Raw genomic sequence first — 19,979 nt, forward strand, 5'->3', positions numbered from 1 at the left:
ATCTTCTATACAGTCTTTGTAATGAATAGAAGACTTTCCTCGCTTAACAACTGTTCATTGAATGATGTTTCAAAGTTACGACAGCCTTGGAAAAAGTGCTTTACACTTTACTTGCACTTATCACTGTTGCAAACTATCACACCATCCCCCGTGTTCATGTGATAGCAATTTGTGACCTTTTTTTACAATGGTCATTAAGTGAATCACCACAGTCATTTAGCAAATCACCATGGTCATTAAGCAAATTCCAGCAAAAAACATCCATTGGGGAAACTGGATTCACTTAATGATCACATGATTCACTTAACAACTATTGTAAAAATAGTTGTAAAATTGGAACTGGTCACGTGGTGACTTGCTTAACAACTGCCTCATTTAATGACCAATTTTCTGCTCCCTGTTGTGGTTGTTAAGTGAGGACTACCTGTAGTTATCACCTATGATGCTTCATCATTTGGAGTTCATGTCATTCTCAGCTAAACAGTGCCTGATGGTAGAGATGTGCATACTGAATATTAATCCTGAACAATGACTTCGGCAAAGATAGACAAAAAAAAATCATTGGCTATAATACCAGAGGCTAAGAAAATCCATAACTATGCATATATTCTTCTTCTGAAGTCTGGGTAGACCATAAGCCCATCCTGGGAATTTTTACTTGAGATAAACCAACTCTTTTTATCGACCCCTATGCAATGCTGGAACATCTGAACTCAATATATATTATGTCTGCAGTATTCCCACAATATATTAAGGAAGTTACCCAATCAAAAAATGTGTCAAGATTTATGCTTGGCAAACTCATGCTGACCTCTGGTAATTACTGCATTATTTTGAAGGTGCTTACAAATAAATCTTATTACAATCTGCTCTAGATATCTTCCTACTTATTGATGTCAGGCTGACTGATTTATAGTTTTCTGGATGTTCCATTTTCCCTTTTTTGAAGATAGTGACAATATTTGCTATCTTCCAGTGATCTAGTAGTTCATCTTGTAGATAATACATAGAAGTTCAGCCAGACCATCAGCTAGTTCCTTCAGATCCACAGGATGCAATTAATATGGTCCTTGATATTAAACTCATTAAAAAAAAAAAAGAGGTATTCCCTGACCATGTTAGGTAAAAACTTCAATTCTGTCCCCCTATTCACTTTTTTACAATTTCCTAGTGGGATGCATAGATTTTGTCGGGGAAGATTGAGTCAAAATAAACGTCAGGAAGTTCTGCCTTATTGGTTAACACGTCTTCTTCACTGAGAAGCTGATATGTATCTTTTTTCTTTTCTTTTGCGTAAACTGTGTCAAAAGGGGACCTTTTTTTTTTTTAGCATCCTTTGTTGACTTCAGCTCAGTTTGGGGTTTCGTTTTTTGACAGCATCTGTAAAGTTCTGAGCTACATGATTAGACCCTGATGATCTGGCCCTTTTTCCATTTCCTATGTCTTTTTTTCCTCCTTCTTTTGATAGTGTTTCAATATCTTAACTGCTAAATTGAAGACATTACTGAGTATTTGAACACTAGAGACAGTTACTCTATCAGACACAACATCAGTTCAGAAAATGTGCGTATTACTTTCAGACAATAATGTGAGATTTGTGATCACATTTGAAAGAGAAAGAATTTTAAATTACTATTTATTCATTTCATTTCATGTCATTTCATTTCTATATTGTCAGAATAGAAAGACTCTTGGCAGTTTAAAAGCATAAAAAGCTACAAGTTAAAAACACAATAAAAGTTTAATAAAAATAAATTAGCACAATAACTATTATTTTAACCACTAAATAGCATTAGCCAATATAAAATAATATCAATAAGCTCTGTGGAATAACTCTGTCTTGAACATCCTTTGAAATGATGCCAGAGTAGTTGCTGATTTGGCCTTGGAGAAAAATTGTCATCTCTGGACCTCACTGACCTCACTTCAACTAGCCTCAGAGTAAAGTAAATGGATAAAATTATTAAAAAGTAGAACAACAATTACTTTCATAAAAGACTGGAAACCCTTTATGGATTTTTTGCTGAAAATGGATAAGGATGAATTGGTGATTTCAGGATTTATTGATTAAAAAGATTTGTTTGTGGGGAGAAGGGAACCATGATATGTAATTTGGGAGGGTGGAAGTGGTAATTACTTTGTAACTGCTGCAAAGATCAGAAGTCACTTCTTTAGATACCTTTCTTTTTCTCTCTTTTTCTTTTGTTATCTTTCACTTTTTCCTTTATTCTTTCATATTTCTTTCTTTTTAAAAAAAAATTCCTTTCATGTTTCCATAGTTTTTTAATCTTATGTAAAAATTTCTTCTGATTAAAATTATATTTAAAATATTTATAGATAAAATTATTAAAAGGTAGATATGATAACATGAAAACAAGGTTCACTTGTGGTTTGAACAGAAGATGCCAAATGATTATTTATTTACATTATATGGTGAATTAAGTTTCCAAAAGATTTTTTTTTAATAGTTGAAAATACAGTACTTGTTTACAATATTATTTACATAGTCATATAATTGATAGAAAAACTGTTGACAATGCTGGCCTTTTAAGGAACTCAGGGCTTTAGGATACAATCATATCTGGGTGGAGTTTGAAGAGGAGTTCCTAGCAGTTTATTTAAACCATCCTTTTGAAATATAATCCAGCTAATGTTGTTTGGAATACGTAGATTGATTCTGTTTGAGTTGGATTAAACTTTGTGTAATAGCTTTTGGAATGGCATCTTCTTCACAAGTCTTCACAGCATCACTGATTTACCAGAAGATCACTAGACAATTTTAAAGTTCCCCTTTAAAAAAAAAAAAGTATTAGTAAAGGAGAATGAAAAATAAATGTAAATTTTAAAACAGCTTGTTTCTTCATTATATCTCTGTGATTTACATTGATAGATTCTGAGCTGGCACTGCACAGTTAACATTTGGGAATATTTTAGAGCACTTTTTCCCAGTGTCAGCGACTTTGAGATGTGTGGACTTCAACTCTGGCTGGGAAATTCTGGGAGTTGAATCCACACATCTTAAAGTTAACAAGGTTCTAGAGTAAAGGATTTTGATGGGAGTTCTGCCCATTCCCAAGGTACGACCTTAGAAGTGGGAGTTATTATTACTCATTATTATTACTCATTCTCCTCAATTCTTTTCCAGCCCCTAAGGAAGTAATGAAGAAGGTATTGAGAATAAAATTTGATCTTTCTTTGGTATATTGCTTGCATTTGTGGCATCATAAACACCATCCTGTACATGGTGGTTAATGTACCTGCCCTCTCAATTGTTTTTCATTCTTTTATTATGCATCAGACATCAGATGAAAAGCCATATAAAAGAAAATATTTTAAAGCTTCCTTCTTTTTTCCAAACTCTGCACTTCTAATATAGCTTTCTCTCAGTATACAAAGTCGTAGCCCTAATCCTAATCAAATAAATAAATAAATAAATAAATAAATAAATAAATAAATAAATAATCTACAGCTGAGAGAATGAATTCTGAGCTGCTCCATAGCAGCTGTCTCTCCCCCATTCCCTGGAAACTAAGCACTACAGACAGCAGCCACACAGCAGGTTTCATTAGACAGACCAAGCTGTCAGTGGTGGCCAGGGTGGGGAAAGGCAGTGTCCCACACTTCTCCCAGGTGCAGCAGTAGAGGAGCGTAGTGAGAGAGGAAAGCAGTTTTGGTCAGAAAATGCCAATACAAAAGGAAACCAGCTGTAACTAAACTTGACCAAGTGGTTGTTAGTTGCATTGAAGCCAGTTCTTGGTGGAGACCCTGCTTTGTTTCATATCTGATCACCACCCCTTTAGTGAAAAGAACAAGGCACTTCAGTCTGAGACATTCTGAAATTTCTAGGGATAAATTATTATTTTCCCTATTATACTTCTATTACTTCAAACTAAATTTGCAGACAGTCTTCAGTTGAGCAGCAGATCGTGTTTGCTGTATTCTATTGCTGTATGAATATCTAAAGTTTTGGAGGCAGAAGTTGCAGTTTATTTGATTTCTAATTAAGTAGGTGTGCTCAACATACATATCTGTATCAAATGCAAGGCTTGTTTCTTATATGAACAGCTAAACCCCTGTGAGTAGTGAAGCAAGAAATTGTTAGCAAAAAATTAGCCCTGGGGTTAAGCATGGAAGATCATGAAACTTCCCATATTGAGTGCAAAAGGGGCTGTTTTGAGAATTCTGGAAATGTTCTAAACTTTATTCAAATTCTATTAAATTGACATTTGCAACTGAGTTGTTCCAGAGCCTGACATCATTTTACATTGTTTCAAACTGCCCATTTTGTACTCAGTACAGCAGTTTTGTAATCTAGATGGGAAAAGTTTCACAAAGTTTCACATTCAAAATACTTGTAAAAAAATGTTTCGCGTACTATCGGACTTGCTGTCAAGTTCTACCAGCCCAGAAACATCTCCCAAACACTGTCTCTAAAGCCAATCCTATCTGCCTAGGCAAGAGATGAAAAGACTGGTGATATAAAACCTACCCAGTTGTGTCTTCATGCAGAATTCTATGAGGCACTAGACAGCATTGGGTGTATTGGGTATTGCAATTTGGTATTCCTTGGAATGGTGACTCTTTAGTAAGTGAATTGCTTGCCTGTAAAGTCTTCTAAATAATTTCAAACTAGACAACTCCAAGTGGTTTATAAGTCATCAATGTTCAAAATAACACTCTCATTGAGACTGGGTGAAGCAAAAAGCAATAATTAGGGAGAAAAATCACGAAAACTGTTCAGAGTCAACATCACATTGGAACACATAACTTCTGCAGTTTCATAATCTGGTTCTGTTAGTCAATGTCATCCACTGACACTGGTCATGGAAGACTTTCAATCACTTTAAGAAATTCTCTTCATGTTCTTTGTGAAGAAGAAGAGTTTTTTTGTTCTTTAGCTCCCCAGGTTGGAGTTTCTAATTCAATATAGCTAAAGTGCATATGATATAATAATGTTCTTCTAATCTTAGGTGGGTGGGTGGAGTCCTCTTATGAGTGGGAGTGAAACAGGTAATAGGAAACATTGTGACTAAGATTTCATCCTTATTTGTCACTGAAGAAGCACAACATTACTCAGATAGGAAGTAATGATTTATTACTGAGTTCCAGGTTCTTCTTCTTCTTCTTTTTTTCTTGAATGCAATTTATAGAAATAGCATAAGTTAAGTGTACATACACTTCCTTTTCTCACAGTATAGATATAATCATCACTGAATGAGGACTGCGTTTTTCTAATACGGATTTCTTTGCTGCTTGAATTTCTACTGACACAATGAGTTTCCGAGGGAAAGTATTTAAAAGGGATCACAGTGAACTTTGGAGAAAAAAGAGGACAATTAGACGAACTAATCAAGGAGAAATCCACAGTATGAGCTGTGTATGTATATAAATATATATGTTTGTACTATTTCTTTTCTTATAACTAATGTTTTAATGCAGCTTATCTCTTTGGGGAGTTGGGCTGAAGAACAGAAAAGGTTCTAATAGTCCTATTTTATCTCAGTGAATAGAGCAAATTGCTCTAGCGAAATCGTAGTCATTTCTGGAGACCACTACTGAGATGTGTTGGCCAGGCCATGTTGGTTAGGAATTATAGGAATGGGGTCCAACATATCCGGCAGGTATGGAAAGACTGGGAAAACTGTAAGACATACAGTTAAAATTAATAGGACAAAATCAACTTATCTATGAAATAGGACGTTCTAATTTGTCTGAGATTTCAATGCGAATGGGAGAAGAGGAATGAAAAAACTAAATAATGGGCTGTTTGGAATTTACAGTGAGTGAGTTATAATTACTTATTCAGATCACTGTCCTGAATATATGAACGCAGCTGTCAAGTTGTAGTCAAACATTATGTAGTAAACTTATAGATGGGAGGTCCTAAATATTGGATAAATAAATAAAATGCCTTTTCTTTATCATTTTCATAATCTGTAATTTTATCATGACATGATAGGATTTATGCTTGTATCTTCATAGAAATTTATTGAGTCTGTGCTTATATGATTTCTTAGGGGGAAAAAATCCAATTTGGTAGGAGAGTTGAGAGTTGCAAAAACAGCAACTTTAATTTCAAGTTAAAGCCTCAGCTTCAAATAGGCCAGATATGCATGATTTAATTTCTCCATATGTGTATATTACAGCATGTTTGCATAATAAAGCAGTCATGGGACTTTCAATGATTCCTAAAGGGAAAGCTGTAGGAGTGAAAAATATTCGTGAAATAACATAGTAAAGGATAGCTACAGATTTACTTTTCTGTTTCAGAGAAGAGTTTAATATTTTTGAAATGATAAGGATAGAAGGATTTAACCAGTATACAAAAATTGTTTCCTTGCTTTAAACTCATCCAGTGCAGCCAATAAAAATAAAGATACAGAGGATATATTAATGGGAATGATCATGCACCAAGAGCAGAATATATGAGTTTCCAATGAAAGTTCAATTCTGAATCCCTACCATCTCCAAATAAATAATGAGGTGAAACATCTGGCAAAAAGACTTAACAAGGGACTGTAGAAAGCCAGTACTACCAGGGGATTCCTACAGTCACCAGCTTCACCTCTTAATCTCTCAGTGGTCGTATACAAGTGTCCCCACTACTGTATTCTTTTCATTCATGCACTAGCCAGGAAAAAAAAAAAGTTATTGACAGTCCCCCTTCATTCTTCGCTCACCACATTTGTTTTTGCAACAAGGAAGGAAGGACGGAAGGAAGGAAGGAAGGATCAAACAGCCATTATGGGTACACAGTGGCAAAACCATCCCTCACCAACTTAGAAATGTCTCTTGGCTCTAAGAAGAATAGAGGACAAGATGAAGTGGGAGCTCCCACCCTTGTAAAACTTCCTCTTCTGCTGCAAATACAAGGGAAATGCTGCAAAATTCTCTGTGCAATGTTTCCTCTGGAGACAGCCAATCCATTCAGTTTTCCAAAAGCCATGCAAAGTCCATGGCTTCATGGGGATTCAAGGTATCCCCAGTACTGATCTCGGCTTTCTAAGCAAAGATTGGAAATTTTGGAACCAGATAGCCAGTATACTGCATCTGTCTTTTTGTATTCAGCTAGGGAGATTTTATTTCACAAGCTGTATGTTGTTGTCTGCTGAATTTAGTAAGTGCAGATGAATTCTTATTTTATATATCAATAACGGTTTGTTTCAGATAGGCCCTATGGCTATTTTCCTTGCGTTTACCATCCATTTAACTCAATAAAATGTTATGTACAATACCAGCAATGCTTGTTTAATGCTGAAAATAATTATTTTATAGGGAAATAAATTCTGTATGAAACAGAATCCCAATCTCTTTAGAAAAATCACTAGAAAAAGGCATCCTTATAGGGAGACATTACAAAGGCTGTTCTGAGACTTTAGCTACAATATTCACCAGGTTCTGCTGTACTGGCTGAATGAATGTGTAGTCCCCTTGCAGGATTGTTAATCTGTTTAATTGCACAGACATAGGGCCAGAATACTTTCTATATAGGTTTCTGTTTTTTAAAAGCCACATCCTGTTTTAAAAACAAGATCTTAGAGCATTAGCACGAAGAATATTGTTTTTAGTGATAATGTTACTTGCACAGTGGGTTTTTTAAATGGTGCTGTTTAAACAGGAACTGTATTCTGAATCTTCTTCCTCTTAGGTTAAGATTAAAGAATTAGTCACTGTGGTGTTGTGTTTTGTTGGTGTGTTTTTTGGTGGCTTGTTTAACTTCCAAGGCAGTACAGCTTTCCTTGACTTCACTTTTGTAGTTCATAAGCCATTCCTTCCCAATCTATTTCACAACTGGAGCACACTAAATACTAACCTCAAGTTGGGCATAGTAGTTAAGGCCTCAGACAAAAAAGGCAATGGCAAACCATTTTTGAAATCTTGCCAAGAAAACTGCAGGGACTTGTCCAGGCAGTTGCCAGGAGTCAACACTGACTCGAAGGCACATACACACACTTACAAGTTGTCAGACTATGGATAGCCATTTTTCCCCCTAACAGCTGGAGATGTCTTCACTATATTCTTCAAGAACATGATCCACGTGAACCAACGCATAGCAAAAACTTAGAATAATTCCTTGGTTGTCTTTAAAACACTTTTATAATATAAGTATAGTGTTGGGCCACAACATTTGAAATGATTTTTTATTTATTTATGTCAGTTTACAAACTGAATAAGATCTACTTCGGTGGAGTCTGGTTAATGAAAATAATTCACTTGGCGAGGCATGTTGTGTGGCAGTCAAACAATGCTGGGAGGGGGAACTGAGAACTCTTCCACCAACATTGTCCAGCTGCAACCCTGTGCCCCTGCCAGAGGGACTGTTCATGTAGCAGTCTTGCAAGAGCTCCAGTGCTTATGTAGCTGCCATCTGTCCTTTGATCTGGCAAGTGTTTTCATTGGCTGACTCTGTTTTTATTTTATCTTTTGTTTTTAAATCATCCTGCCAGTTAGCTCAGGTACAAAAGCTGAGTTTTAGACCCAGTATGAAGGCCTTGGCAATAGGCTGAAATAATGATGAATGTGGATAGAGAAATCGTTTGATTAATATTTTGTACTATGCCATGCAACAAGGTTTGTGACTATGAGCATTAGCGTGCATTGGAAAAAGCTGAAGAAACATTGCAACCCGTAAAGCGAAGAAGGAAATATGTCACAAGTGTAAGAAATTCACACTTAATTATTCTTTCTTATATATTGACAAATATATGAAAATTTGGAAGAGTCATCTGTAAGAAGGTACATATATGTAATATCTCCCAGCTTTCTATATTTTAATGATGAGAGAAGTGAAAAATACTGGCAACTGCATTATTTTTATTAATTACTCAGTGCATCTATTTTTAATGTCTTGATATTAATATTTCTTTATGTTTGAATCCAGTGGATATGTGTACTTAAATAAGGCCAAAATTCATGCATCCATGTCTCTTCCAGATATCTTGGTATAATGTGACAATAGAATTGTCAGTTTAAGATTTCCAGCACTGCAGATTTCATGTATTTTTGTAGCAAATCTAGTTTCTGAGGATAAACAATTTTCAGTTTTGTAAAGCTGTAATGTGATCTTTGAACACCCACCAGCCAATATGCTTGCAGTTTTGCAGTCTTGTTCTTCATATACACAGGGGTATATACTGTAACTCAGTTCCAATTTTCTTCTTTTATAATTCTGCTTATTATTAATTTTGATATATATTTAAAGAAAATTTGGAGTTTTCGCCTTAATATTCAGTATAAGAAATACTGAGCAGGGATGGAAGCAGAAGAGAGAAAGAGAGAGATGCCCTGAATTGCATCTCATCTTTCCATGCCATGGCATTATGATAACATATTTTCTACCTGCAGAAAATGAAGTAAGTAATGTGACAATATCATTCCATGGGCAACAGGGAGTGGAGAATAAAACATAATAATGAAGTTTTGTTTGGCGACTCCCTGCAGTATGATAGAGCTCTATCCCAATTGATGTTTATTGATCCTCCTCACCAAAGTTTAAACAAATAGTTAAAAAAAAATTTAAAAACCTAGACAGAATTATTTAGTTTGTGCTATGCCACTTAGATCAATAGTTTGACTTTCTTTTTTATTTTAAGGTTAGCTATAAAACACATAAGCATTGGAATAGCCTAGGGTTATCATTCTGCAGGACAGGCTTATGAGTTTCATCCGTATGGTACTTACGGTATGGTCTTCACTACAAAATAATTGTTCTAATTCTCATCTAAACTGTATTAAACTGTGCTTTGCGTAGATTTCAGAAGAGATGCTTTGCAAACCTGCAGGAGCTAAATTGTGAAGCAAAGTGGCTGTGCATGAAGATGCGGTTTGTCTGGACTGACATCTGAAGTATTTGCATGAGCCTTTTAAATGATGGGACTGCTTTAACAATTTGAATAGATGCCCCGTTTGTGCTCCTACACACCGCAAAGGACCTTTTCTGAGGGCTATGCATAGCCCTTGTATTATACATACTGACAAGCCCTTTCAGGACAAAAATCTACCAAGTATTGTCTAAGTTATGTCTCCCTGTTCACAGGAACAATCTTCCCACCAAATTTTCATCTTTGAGGGATTAAATTACAGTTTATTGACATTCAGCCAGTTCCATGTCTTCATTTGATTTAGATTTCCTGTTTCATCTCTACTTCAGCCTCGACAATACCTTACCTGTTTTAGGCTGCTATCCCTGCAAACGTGTTACACACAAATCCATACAGATTCTGTGTGTGTGTGTAAGGCTCTGATCAGTTATGTCTGAATGGAAAGTATGCATAGCTGTCAGCCAATGATTTGCTATTGTATCACTACAAGGGCTTTTAATTATTCATAATTATTCTGTACTTCTTCTGATATTAAATTTCTGCACTAGAGGCCAATTTTTTTTCATTCATCAGAGTTCTCCACTGAGATTTTGCACTGCTGTCTACAATGTTATAACTACACATTTGCAGGTTCTTAGTGTTTCTTCATTATTTAATAATAGTATTTCAATTGATTATAGTGCCAAGGCTGCAGTAATCTCATGGAACACCTGAATGTCACTGATGTACATCAATGTTGTTCAAACCTGGCAACTTTAAGAAGTGAGGACTTCAACTCTCAGAATTCCCTGGACAATTCCGGGAGTTGAAGCCCATACATCTTAAAGTTGCCAAATTGAAAAACACTGATGTACATGTGTCTAAAGTAGACAAAATGTGTAGATTGCAGAAGAGAAATTGAGATCCTTCCTGTGCTCTATTCTCCCACATTAGAGCTGTGGTATTTTCTTTTCATAATGAGAGTTTTGTGTTAAGGATGTCATTTAGCCCAAACTTGAACATTCACAAAAAGGGCCTACTCTCCATCACAACAGAAAAAAATATGTATCATGTTTTAAAACACATCCTAAAGCAGATCTTCAGTAAGCGAGCTCAGTCTTTCTTCAGCACTAATGCACTCCATCTCAGGAGCTCACAACTGAGTATCTTCTGTGCCCTCATAGATAGCTAAGTTTAAATAAACGGACGATTTTTTCTTCTTCTCATTGAATGATTCTTCTTATTAACTGATCTTGAAAATGTTGAACAACTCAAGTTCTTGTTCTTTAGGGTAGAAGTTCTCTTCTATCAACTGTACCTAGTCATGAATTTATTAACAGGTTCTTGTGGGATTAGTGTCCTATACAGCAAAGCATACTTCATTTTCCTTTAATTTTATTTTATTTATTCTGTGTTAATACTGATCACTACTTCCTCAGTCCCCCCCCCCGGTGTGTATTAGGAAGGCAGCAGTTGGAATGGTGCCATTGGAAGTCATCTTCCATCCTGTGCCAGTTGTTCTCTCAGATAAATTTCTGAATTGACTGAGCTCACTTATTAGCAAATACACACGTTTTTAAATACTTGTTTTAGGTTACTTGTTTCTAATCCTGAGTCCTAGCTGTTGCTGGAGTACAATTTCATAAATTTTGACAATTAGCTATGGATGATGAAAATACTGTATACTAACTTGGTATACATGGAATGCGGTTTCCTTCAACTACTAGACTAGATCCAGACCTGGTTGAAGTATTAAGAACTTCTTTTAACTTACAGCACAGGGATTGATTTATGTAAGCTTGAAGTCAGTGAGATTTCTCAAGGCCGAGGTGGAAACATGTAGTCAACAACTGCTGGAGATACAACATTGGCTCTGATGTTCTCCTGGTATGACTCAGGAAGACTCTTTTCTAGAAACTATATATAATGATAATTAGGTATGGAAAGCAATATTTTGATTAAATTATATCCTTAAGCCAGAGGAAACATCATGACTCAAATGTGGTATTTATGAAATAAACATTTAATTTTGTTAAAAAATCAGAAACTAAAAAACCATATGCACTTGGTATTTCGTAAGGGTCTGTCCTGTAAGTTGGAAAATCTACATTCAGGATAAATAAATGATCTCTAAACAATTTTATTTACCTAAGGTAGAATATATAGGTTTAACCAGCTCAAAAATCCTTGTCCTAATCTGTTACTTCAAAACACTGCAAAGGGCAATGATATAGCAGTCACCACAAAAGGTAGGGAAATACTGTATATTTAAAACATCAGAATGGGGAGGGGAAACAGATAAAGTATTATATTCTGTGACTGATACTTTACCCTAAAATCAGAATGACTCTTGTGACCATAGCACCACTGGTTACCCAAGTCACAGCATTTTGGGATTGGAGAAGAGATCTTGCAAGAGAATTGTTGATTTAACTCTTACTGTATATGATTGTTTCCCAGTTATCTTATCCAAACCAGTTACATGGTAATACTTTATATGTTAAATGAATTACTACTGCTTATACTTCTCCCACTCCTAATTTGTTACAATGAACTTCCCCCTTTCCCTTTGTCCAAAGCTTATTCATTGATTTCTCTTAATTTTTGTGTAGTCTTTCCTCACTATAGGATCCATTTTCACTAAAAATTACATCATATTCTTTGTAAACACAGATATTGAACCCCCCACACACACAAACAAACAAGGATTTTAAAAGTGAGTAATTCAGAAACCCAGGCACTGAATTCTATGGAATTTTGTATTCTCAACTCCTAAGGGTAATTTAACTTTACTGTAAATTCCTTGTTCTTTCTTTATATTTTTGGCTTTATTTAATAAAATAAAAGGAAAGGGAAAAAAATAGAGGAAGGAAGGGAATAGTACAACAAAATAATAATTAAAAACAAAAAAAGTTATAGCCAATTAAAAATGTTATCTTATAAAGGTGTACTGTATATTCAACCCCTTGCACCAATTTCTGTGAACTTGGTCACAATTCTTACTTTCATAAAGATCTACATTTCTTGAAAATTCTACCTACTTTTGGTTTGGTTTGTTTCTTAAAAATATCATCATTATTTTTTACCCATACTAAACAATGGGATGGCAGAGTCTCTGATGTGGGAATCAGTTTGAACTCAACAGAGAAACCTGGAGCTGACTGGATCCTTTCTAGAGCTCTAGATAAACTGTTGTCCTCCTAATGTTGTGTTTGGTGCTGTGACTGAAGAGCAGATAAACAAAGAACTAAGCCTCTCTCTCTCTCTCTCTATATATATATATATATGTGTGTGTGTGTGTGTCTGTGTCTGTGTCTGTGTGTGTGTATGTATATGTGTATATTTACATTTTCACTTAATCTATTGTATGAATCCCGTAATTGTGGGTTATGTAACAAACCATGGTTAACCAAATCATGGCTTAGAATAATATATGAACCAGTCTCTGAGTTGGACTACTGATTCTTCAAACATAGTAGCTGTCACTGACACTGACTATTTATGGTTCCAGGTAGAGTCCCCCCAACCCCCACCCCTGTCACAGCATTTGAATCTGGATCTCCCATGTAGAAAAATGGGCTGGGTGTCAGTTTCTCTTTTATTTATTTCTCTATGATGAATCCCACCAGGTAGTTTGTCCTTCTTCCCAAATGTTCTGCTTCTGGTTAATATGCTAGGCTGTTCTGTAGATCAGTGACAGCAAGGCAATCATTATTGTGATTTGTTGAAGTTCCTACCACACTGTAGTTGTGCTTATATGACTGCCCAGCCAACTGCTATCCTGGGGAAAATACACTTCTAGCATTGGCACAGGATCATAGAAGTTCCAATCAAACATAAAAAAAGTCCTCTCTGCTACCTACTAGCTGCTGATAATATTTCTAGGAGGCTGTCATTTCCTGATACTTTTTAAACAAAATTATTGAAAATAAAACATCCATGGCACTCAGGGTCAGTGTTACTACATTGCCCTAGATTTTCAGACAGGTCTAGGACTTCACCAATATGCTGACAAAAGGAAGAACGAATTCTGTGGGCGCAACATGGCTGATGGTGGGAGGTTAGTTTAGCCCCAAATGTTCCCAAAACTGTTTGGAGCCAACTAACTTGCCCCAGTCAGTTGTGTCATGTAAACATGAAATAAACGGTTCATTTCTAATACCAGTACTGATTTTGGCATTTGCATGGCACGCTCTCTCCCCTCTTGCCTTTCTTAAGTATATCATGTGGATACACCCAGAGGATGCAATATAAAGAGTCATTAGATATTGGGATTTGCTTGCGGGACTTTTCTCGTAGATATCCTGCTTTGCAGTTCTTAAATTTCAAAACTTTCCCAATATACTTTTAAAAACCATTCCAAACGTTCAACACCAGAAGTGTAGAATAGGAATGTGGTAGGGAAAAAATCTAGTTTGCACTCTTCAGTATTGCACATTGAAGCCCTCAAGAATTGTTATTAACTTAACATTACATCTGACAGTGCTTTCAATGCTGAACACTGCTTTTCTTCTCTTGACTGCAGTCAGACACTGAAACGTCAGGCACTGTGTCTGTTCTGTGAAATCAATTATGGGGATATTTTTAGTCACTGCTGGAAGAAACAGAGTTGTTACCAAAAGAAACAAGATAAGATTTTAGGAGGTGATGTTATTTGCTAATCAACATGCTATACCCAGGCATCTATGGAGGGGAAACGGATGTCATTGTGTGTCATGGCATCACTCAGATAACACAAATTACATGCTGTGTTTTGTTGTTTGAGTTATGACACGTGGCTCATCACTGAAAGTTGCTACCAGACACCTATGATGCTACACAGGATTTAAACAAACTTTTAGAAATTCTATAGCTGTGAATTCTAATTCTCTCTAGCTCTGGCGCTAACTCTGGCCAGGTGCATGTTAAGTACAGCCTGACTAATGAAAATGAATCAGGAAATCTCCATTTTGTAGTCTAGTAAATAAAATAAATGGTCTGTTAAAAAAAAAAGGGTAATAGAAGAAACATTATGTTAAGTGCCTCTTTTTATAGCCCCATCGTCATTTACATCTAGCTAACATAATTTATTAGTTTTTTTAAGCTAGCAAATATTTTTGAAAAAAGAAAATCCTGCACCATTTAGCCTTGGCACATAGATTGCCGAATTGGTTCATTTCCAGAATAATTACATTTGGGAGAGACAATCCTGTGACTGTTAAAACTTTAAATTAGCCTAGCTCACTTACAAATCTCCCAGCAAGCCTTGCTAGAGAAAAATGAACTAACTCAACCTTTGTGAGATTTCTGTCAGCCTTTCTGAGAAACCTCTTGGAGTAAAAATGAAACTCTCAACTAAAAATAATAATAAAAAAAAAACCTCTAACCACATATTTGAGGAAAGTCCCTCTAAAACTGTAAAATGAAATTCATCTCAAGACCAAGGTTGTCAGGTCTGAAACCATTGCTCATACAAAAAATACTACTGAACGTTGAATGTTAAGAATGTCAAACTCTTAGTAATTCAGAATACTGAGATTGGGACAAGAGGGAACAATTCAGATATCCTTTCCTCATTCCTAAAATAAAAAGATGACAATATAACAAAGAAAGATGTGTGTTTCTTATTACAGCATATGTTTTCTGAAGTCCATATCAAAAGCTCTATATGAAGCTGTGGATGATCAAACTGGGTTGTATATATATAATTTACCTAAAAGGTTCTTTTAAAAAGCAAAGTTCTTCTCCACTTCTGTTAAGTTACGTTGCCATTTTAATAAAGTTTGTACCAAAACAATTCAAGGATTGGTAGAATTTTAATAGTGCAGTTTACTTTGATTTAAAAATAAATTTTCTTTCGTTTTCCTTTGCTACCTAGAATAATTAAATGTGTTTTTGTTCAAGTGTGTAATAATAATAATTGTAACATATTATTCAAATGAAATTTCAAAGCCTGATTTATTTAATATATTTTGTCATCAATCACATTACAATTTGGTCTCTCAGGATTACATCTAAGAGGAAATACTCCAAACCCTGGGAGTATTTGAATAGCACTGGGCCTTTTGAGCCTCCAAGACTGGCAAACTCAGGAAACAAGAGCCACCTGCATTTCTGGAAAGGTCTTTATTGTTAGTACAGTCTCTTGCAGCAGTCCTGTTTTCCTCCCTGTGTTCCAGGGCTTGCTAGACATCCTACCCCAAAGTCAGATGCTTGTCAAGCATATTGAACAGATGCTTCTGAGTCAAGCATATTGAACAGATGCTTCTGGACGTATTTAAGAGTTGGCATATCACCTGTAGACTCCTATGGAGATTTCCGAGCACCATCTTCACAGGAAAGGTCTATAGAAGCTTGAGGAAAGATTTCAGGAAGATGTTGTAGCAGTGATTGAATGTGATCTACTTCTGTATGTATTTGAAGATAGATAGATAGATAGATAGATAGATAGATAGATAGATAGATAGATAGATAGATAGATAGATGGATGGATGGATGGATGGATGGATGGATGGATGGATGGACAGATGGATTCTTTCTTTAAAAAAAACTATTTAGAAAAAAGTTTGCTTATGAATCCTTGTTATCTAACAATAATTCATAAAAGTGAATAGTTTACTTTCTTTCTTTCCCTTGCATGATGTCACTGGCTTTTCTGTTCTACACATCTACATTCAGCATTGGTCTCCCTTTCTTTTTCTCCACCTGAGTTAATAACAAGATTCTTTTTGTCTTTCTGAAGATATGTAAAACAACTTTACGTAGTCAGTGAGCAATTCCATCTCTCTTTTTATGTAGCATATCAAAGAATGTGTAATTTTACCTTTTCTTTGGCTATTTCTTCTGAGTGCTTTTTCAAAGGCTCATATTGCCTTTCAGCAATAATAGTATTTTCTTGATGGCTGAACAAGGTATAATCCAGCTCTTTACTGGAGAAAGTATGGGGTTGGCTGCCAAATAGTTTATCCTGACAGAGACGAGGATGAATGCCAAGTTAAACAGAGCAAAAGTACTTTTGTTTCTAGCAAACGACTTGAATTTAAAATGTGGCTAAGCACAAGAGAGTAATGGGGATGAATCAGCACATAGCTCATGGAAACAACTGAAATTAAAATACGCCATTTGGCATCAAATTCATTTAGAAGATAATTGCATATAGTCACTCAGTACAGTTAAAAGAAATGTGTATAAGTTCCTCAGCATAACAAGTAGGTTAATATGGCAATGTAGTATGATTTGATATTACATATTTCTCCCATCAGGAAATAATCAGACTGATCATGAACATTTTGAGCAGCCAAATCCATCTGGTTATATCCTCAGCTTCACCACTCCAAGCTGCACAAAAAAGTGAAGTTTGCATAGCAACTGTTGTGTGAAAGGACATTGGAAATGGAGCCCCACCTCCAAAAAGAAATACAAGGGAATAATAAACGGTGTTTCTTTTGTGTGTTCTGTTTCCTCAGCAGGAGAAACCCAAACTTCTGGAACCTTTGGATTATGAAACAGTAATTGCAGATATTGAGAAGAATGTTGAAAATGATCATCTGAAAGACCTGTTCTTATTCCCTGATGATGACTTTTCAGTGAGTGCTTGGTGTTTACTAATAAAGCTAAGTCTCATCTATAACTTTGTCAAGATGTTCCTGTTTCTATGCCATGCCTCATATGAGACAGTATTGTGCTCAGCTTTATTTCATTTTTTTTAATCCATTGAGACACGCATCTTAATGTAAAAAGGGATAGTTTGGGCCAAAATAGTTTTTGGCCTAATCAAACAGTACTTTCCTGCCTTGTAGTTTTGGCCATTGGAAGGAAGATCAATGAGCTAGGTATGAAACCGTAGAAAAGTAAGAGGCTTTCAACCCATCTAGGTAGGCCAGGTCTTGAAACTGATTCCACAAGTCTGGCAGGAACTCCACTGTATTGCTATAGGCTACAGTAACAGAATCTTGAAAGCTTGACTGAATTTTCCTCTCTCTCCCTCTATACCAGTGTTTCTCAATCTCAGCAACTTTAAGATGTGTGGACTTCAAGCCCCAGAATTCCCCATGCTAGCTGGGAAATTCTAGGAGGAATTCACACATCTTAAAGTAGCTGAAGTTGAGAAACACTTCTGCATACTCTAATGAATTAAGGAGAAGTCAGTCTTATTTGTCACACTTTCTCTGTTTCCTGGGCTTAAAGCATATCGTTGAAACCATTGTCTCTGCCTCGTGTCTCCAAGGCTATCTTCTTGGGTCTCTACAGAAACAGAGCTAGTGAAAGACTGATCACATTCTTTCCCTTGGTAACTCAGGGACACCATTTCTTGACTATACTATGATTATTAGGCTCTTCTTCCCCACAAAGATAATAACCACTAGGGTTATTGGGGGGAAATGGCTCATAGATTCTTTAACATTCTTTATCACTCTTCACCTATAGTTTATTCTATTGGAGATTATAAATGGTAAATATCATTCATAAACCAAGTATTCTTCCTAAATCTATGAAAACTTAAGTGTACAGGAGATACGCAGTTCTCTCAGTTCATAATACAACACTTAAAATATTGTTTCTTTTTAAAAATTGGGGTGTTGACATCTCATGTTGACTGTCCATTGTGTTTATCACAAGAAAGGCTCTTAACAATTGCACATTGTTGTGAAATAAAGGGAGCAGAAGCCAGGAGATGATGTTTTTCAGGCATGGCTCCACTGTTATGGAATACTGTCCTCTTAGACATCAGGTTAGCCCTGATCATAGCAAAACAAAGGGATTAAAATTATTAGTTTAAATATTAGAGTGTTACTGTGGCTATTGGTTGTTTTAATACTATGTTACTTTTTGTGGATGTTATATCATCATGGATTTTTAAATTATTTTATATTTTAGTCTTTATTGTGATGTTTATGTTAAATATTATTTCGTGGATTTTTAACTGTGATTCTGTAAGCCACCATGCATCTGTCTGGATCTGATAGCATACAAATCTAATAAAAATAAATAAATAAAATTCTTGGACCAACTTATTCCAGGTGTCTTCTCTACAGTAGTTTAAAATAGAATTATTTTATGAACAGGAAGCAATTCTTTGTGGTGAGAATGCTTCTACCAAATTCTCAGAAGAGAAGTTTGTTGAAGCTTGAAGAATTGCTATGAAATGCTGCACAGAAATCTTCATACTTTTTTTTGTAACATTTGAGATTTATAATTAATATTTGCACTTTTGAGAATATTGCATAAACAATATTTGTTTTTAATATGAAGTTTCTCAATATTTGAAAAAAATGGCATTTCTTGTCATGTACTTTTATGGCTTATGAGTTATTTGAACAAAGACAGCTGAATAATTACTATCTCTAATCTTTTGCATTAAAAATTAGACCATAGCCCCTGTTGATTTCCTTTTCACTGTGATGCTGCATGTTTGACAGATGTTTTGCAGCTGGCTTCTCTAACACTTGTGGTTAACACATTTCTCTGTTATCAGTATTAATCTTGGCATTGGCATTGGTAAGAATAATTGTGGAAGAGAAACAACAACAAAAATCTATTGCATCAGCTCCTTGCTGCTTCTGAGGTTCTGCCACAAATAATCACAGTCTTGCACGAAAGGACCTTTGCAGTGGATACCTAATTAGAATGTTTCCTGAAAGACTAATATTGATATAAGAATTCTTGGTATTACATGCAATGTTACATGTTTTTCTCTTTATTGATAATGCCATTGTGGGAGCAAAGGAATCCATCCATTACTTTGCCACAGTAAAGTCATCCCCAGTTTTTCATTGGTTAAAAATAATCTTCATATGATCACAAGTGTTTTAGAAAGGTGAGGGGTGGGAACTAAACTAAACCTGATAATATTAAGTATGTCCCTACCAACCCATCTTCATATTGGCCACTTATGAAGGAAGTAGAAAGTTTTAAAATGAGCATATGGAGTCTTCTTCCCTTTTCATCCTTTGATGCCCTTGGGCAAGTTGTTCTTCTAAGAGACCTTTCTCCAACAGAGGTGAATATGTGTAGCTCAGGGTTGAACTGTGGATTCCCTGAGGTTCTCTGAGCTTGGTTCTTTTCTTGCAAATGTTTCATTACCCAGCTAGGTAACATCTTCAGTATGTTCAATAACACTTGCAAAGGAAACATTTGCAAGAAAAGAACCAAGCTCAGAGAACCTCAAGGACTCCAGACCTTTCTCCATTCCTGGATCAT

The 19,979-nt window shown here is 35.6% G+C and overlaps 1 protein-coding gene across 8 annotated transcripts in view; it reads left to right on the forward strand.

Annotated features, from left to right (window-relative positions):
- DOCK10 (dedicator of cytokinesis 10) overlaps window positions 1-19,979 on the forward strand; it is a 189,566-nt gene that overhangs the window by 64,223 nt on the left and 105,364 nt on the right. For 5 of the 8 annotated variants that reach the window (XM_088131651.1, XM_088131644.1, XM_088131646.1 and 2 more), the window contains exon 2: window positions 17,246-17,365. In XM_088131651.1, coding sequence (XP_087987777.1) covers window positions 17,246-17,365 — 120 coding nt within the window. Of the gene's footprint in view, window positions 1-5,073; window positions 5,378-17,245; window positions 17,366-19,979 lie in introns of those variants that run through there. The other 3 variants (XM_088131647.1, XM_088131649.1, XM_088131645.1) reach the window with 2 other exon arrangements.

Source organism: Python bivittatus, unplaced genomic scaffold (genome assembly GCF_059951505.1).
Source record: "Python bivittatus isolate LINGU-HERP-01145 unplaced genomic scaffold, Pbiv_v1 ctg000980_np1212, whole genome shotgun sequence".
NCBI lineage: Eukaryota > Metazoa > Chordata > Lepidosauria > Squamata > Pythonidae > Python > Python bivittatus.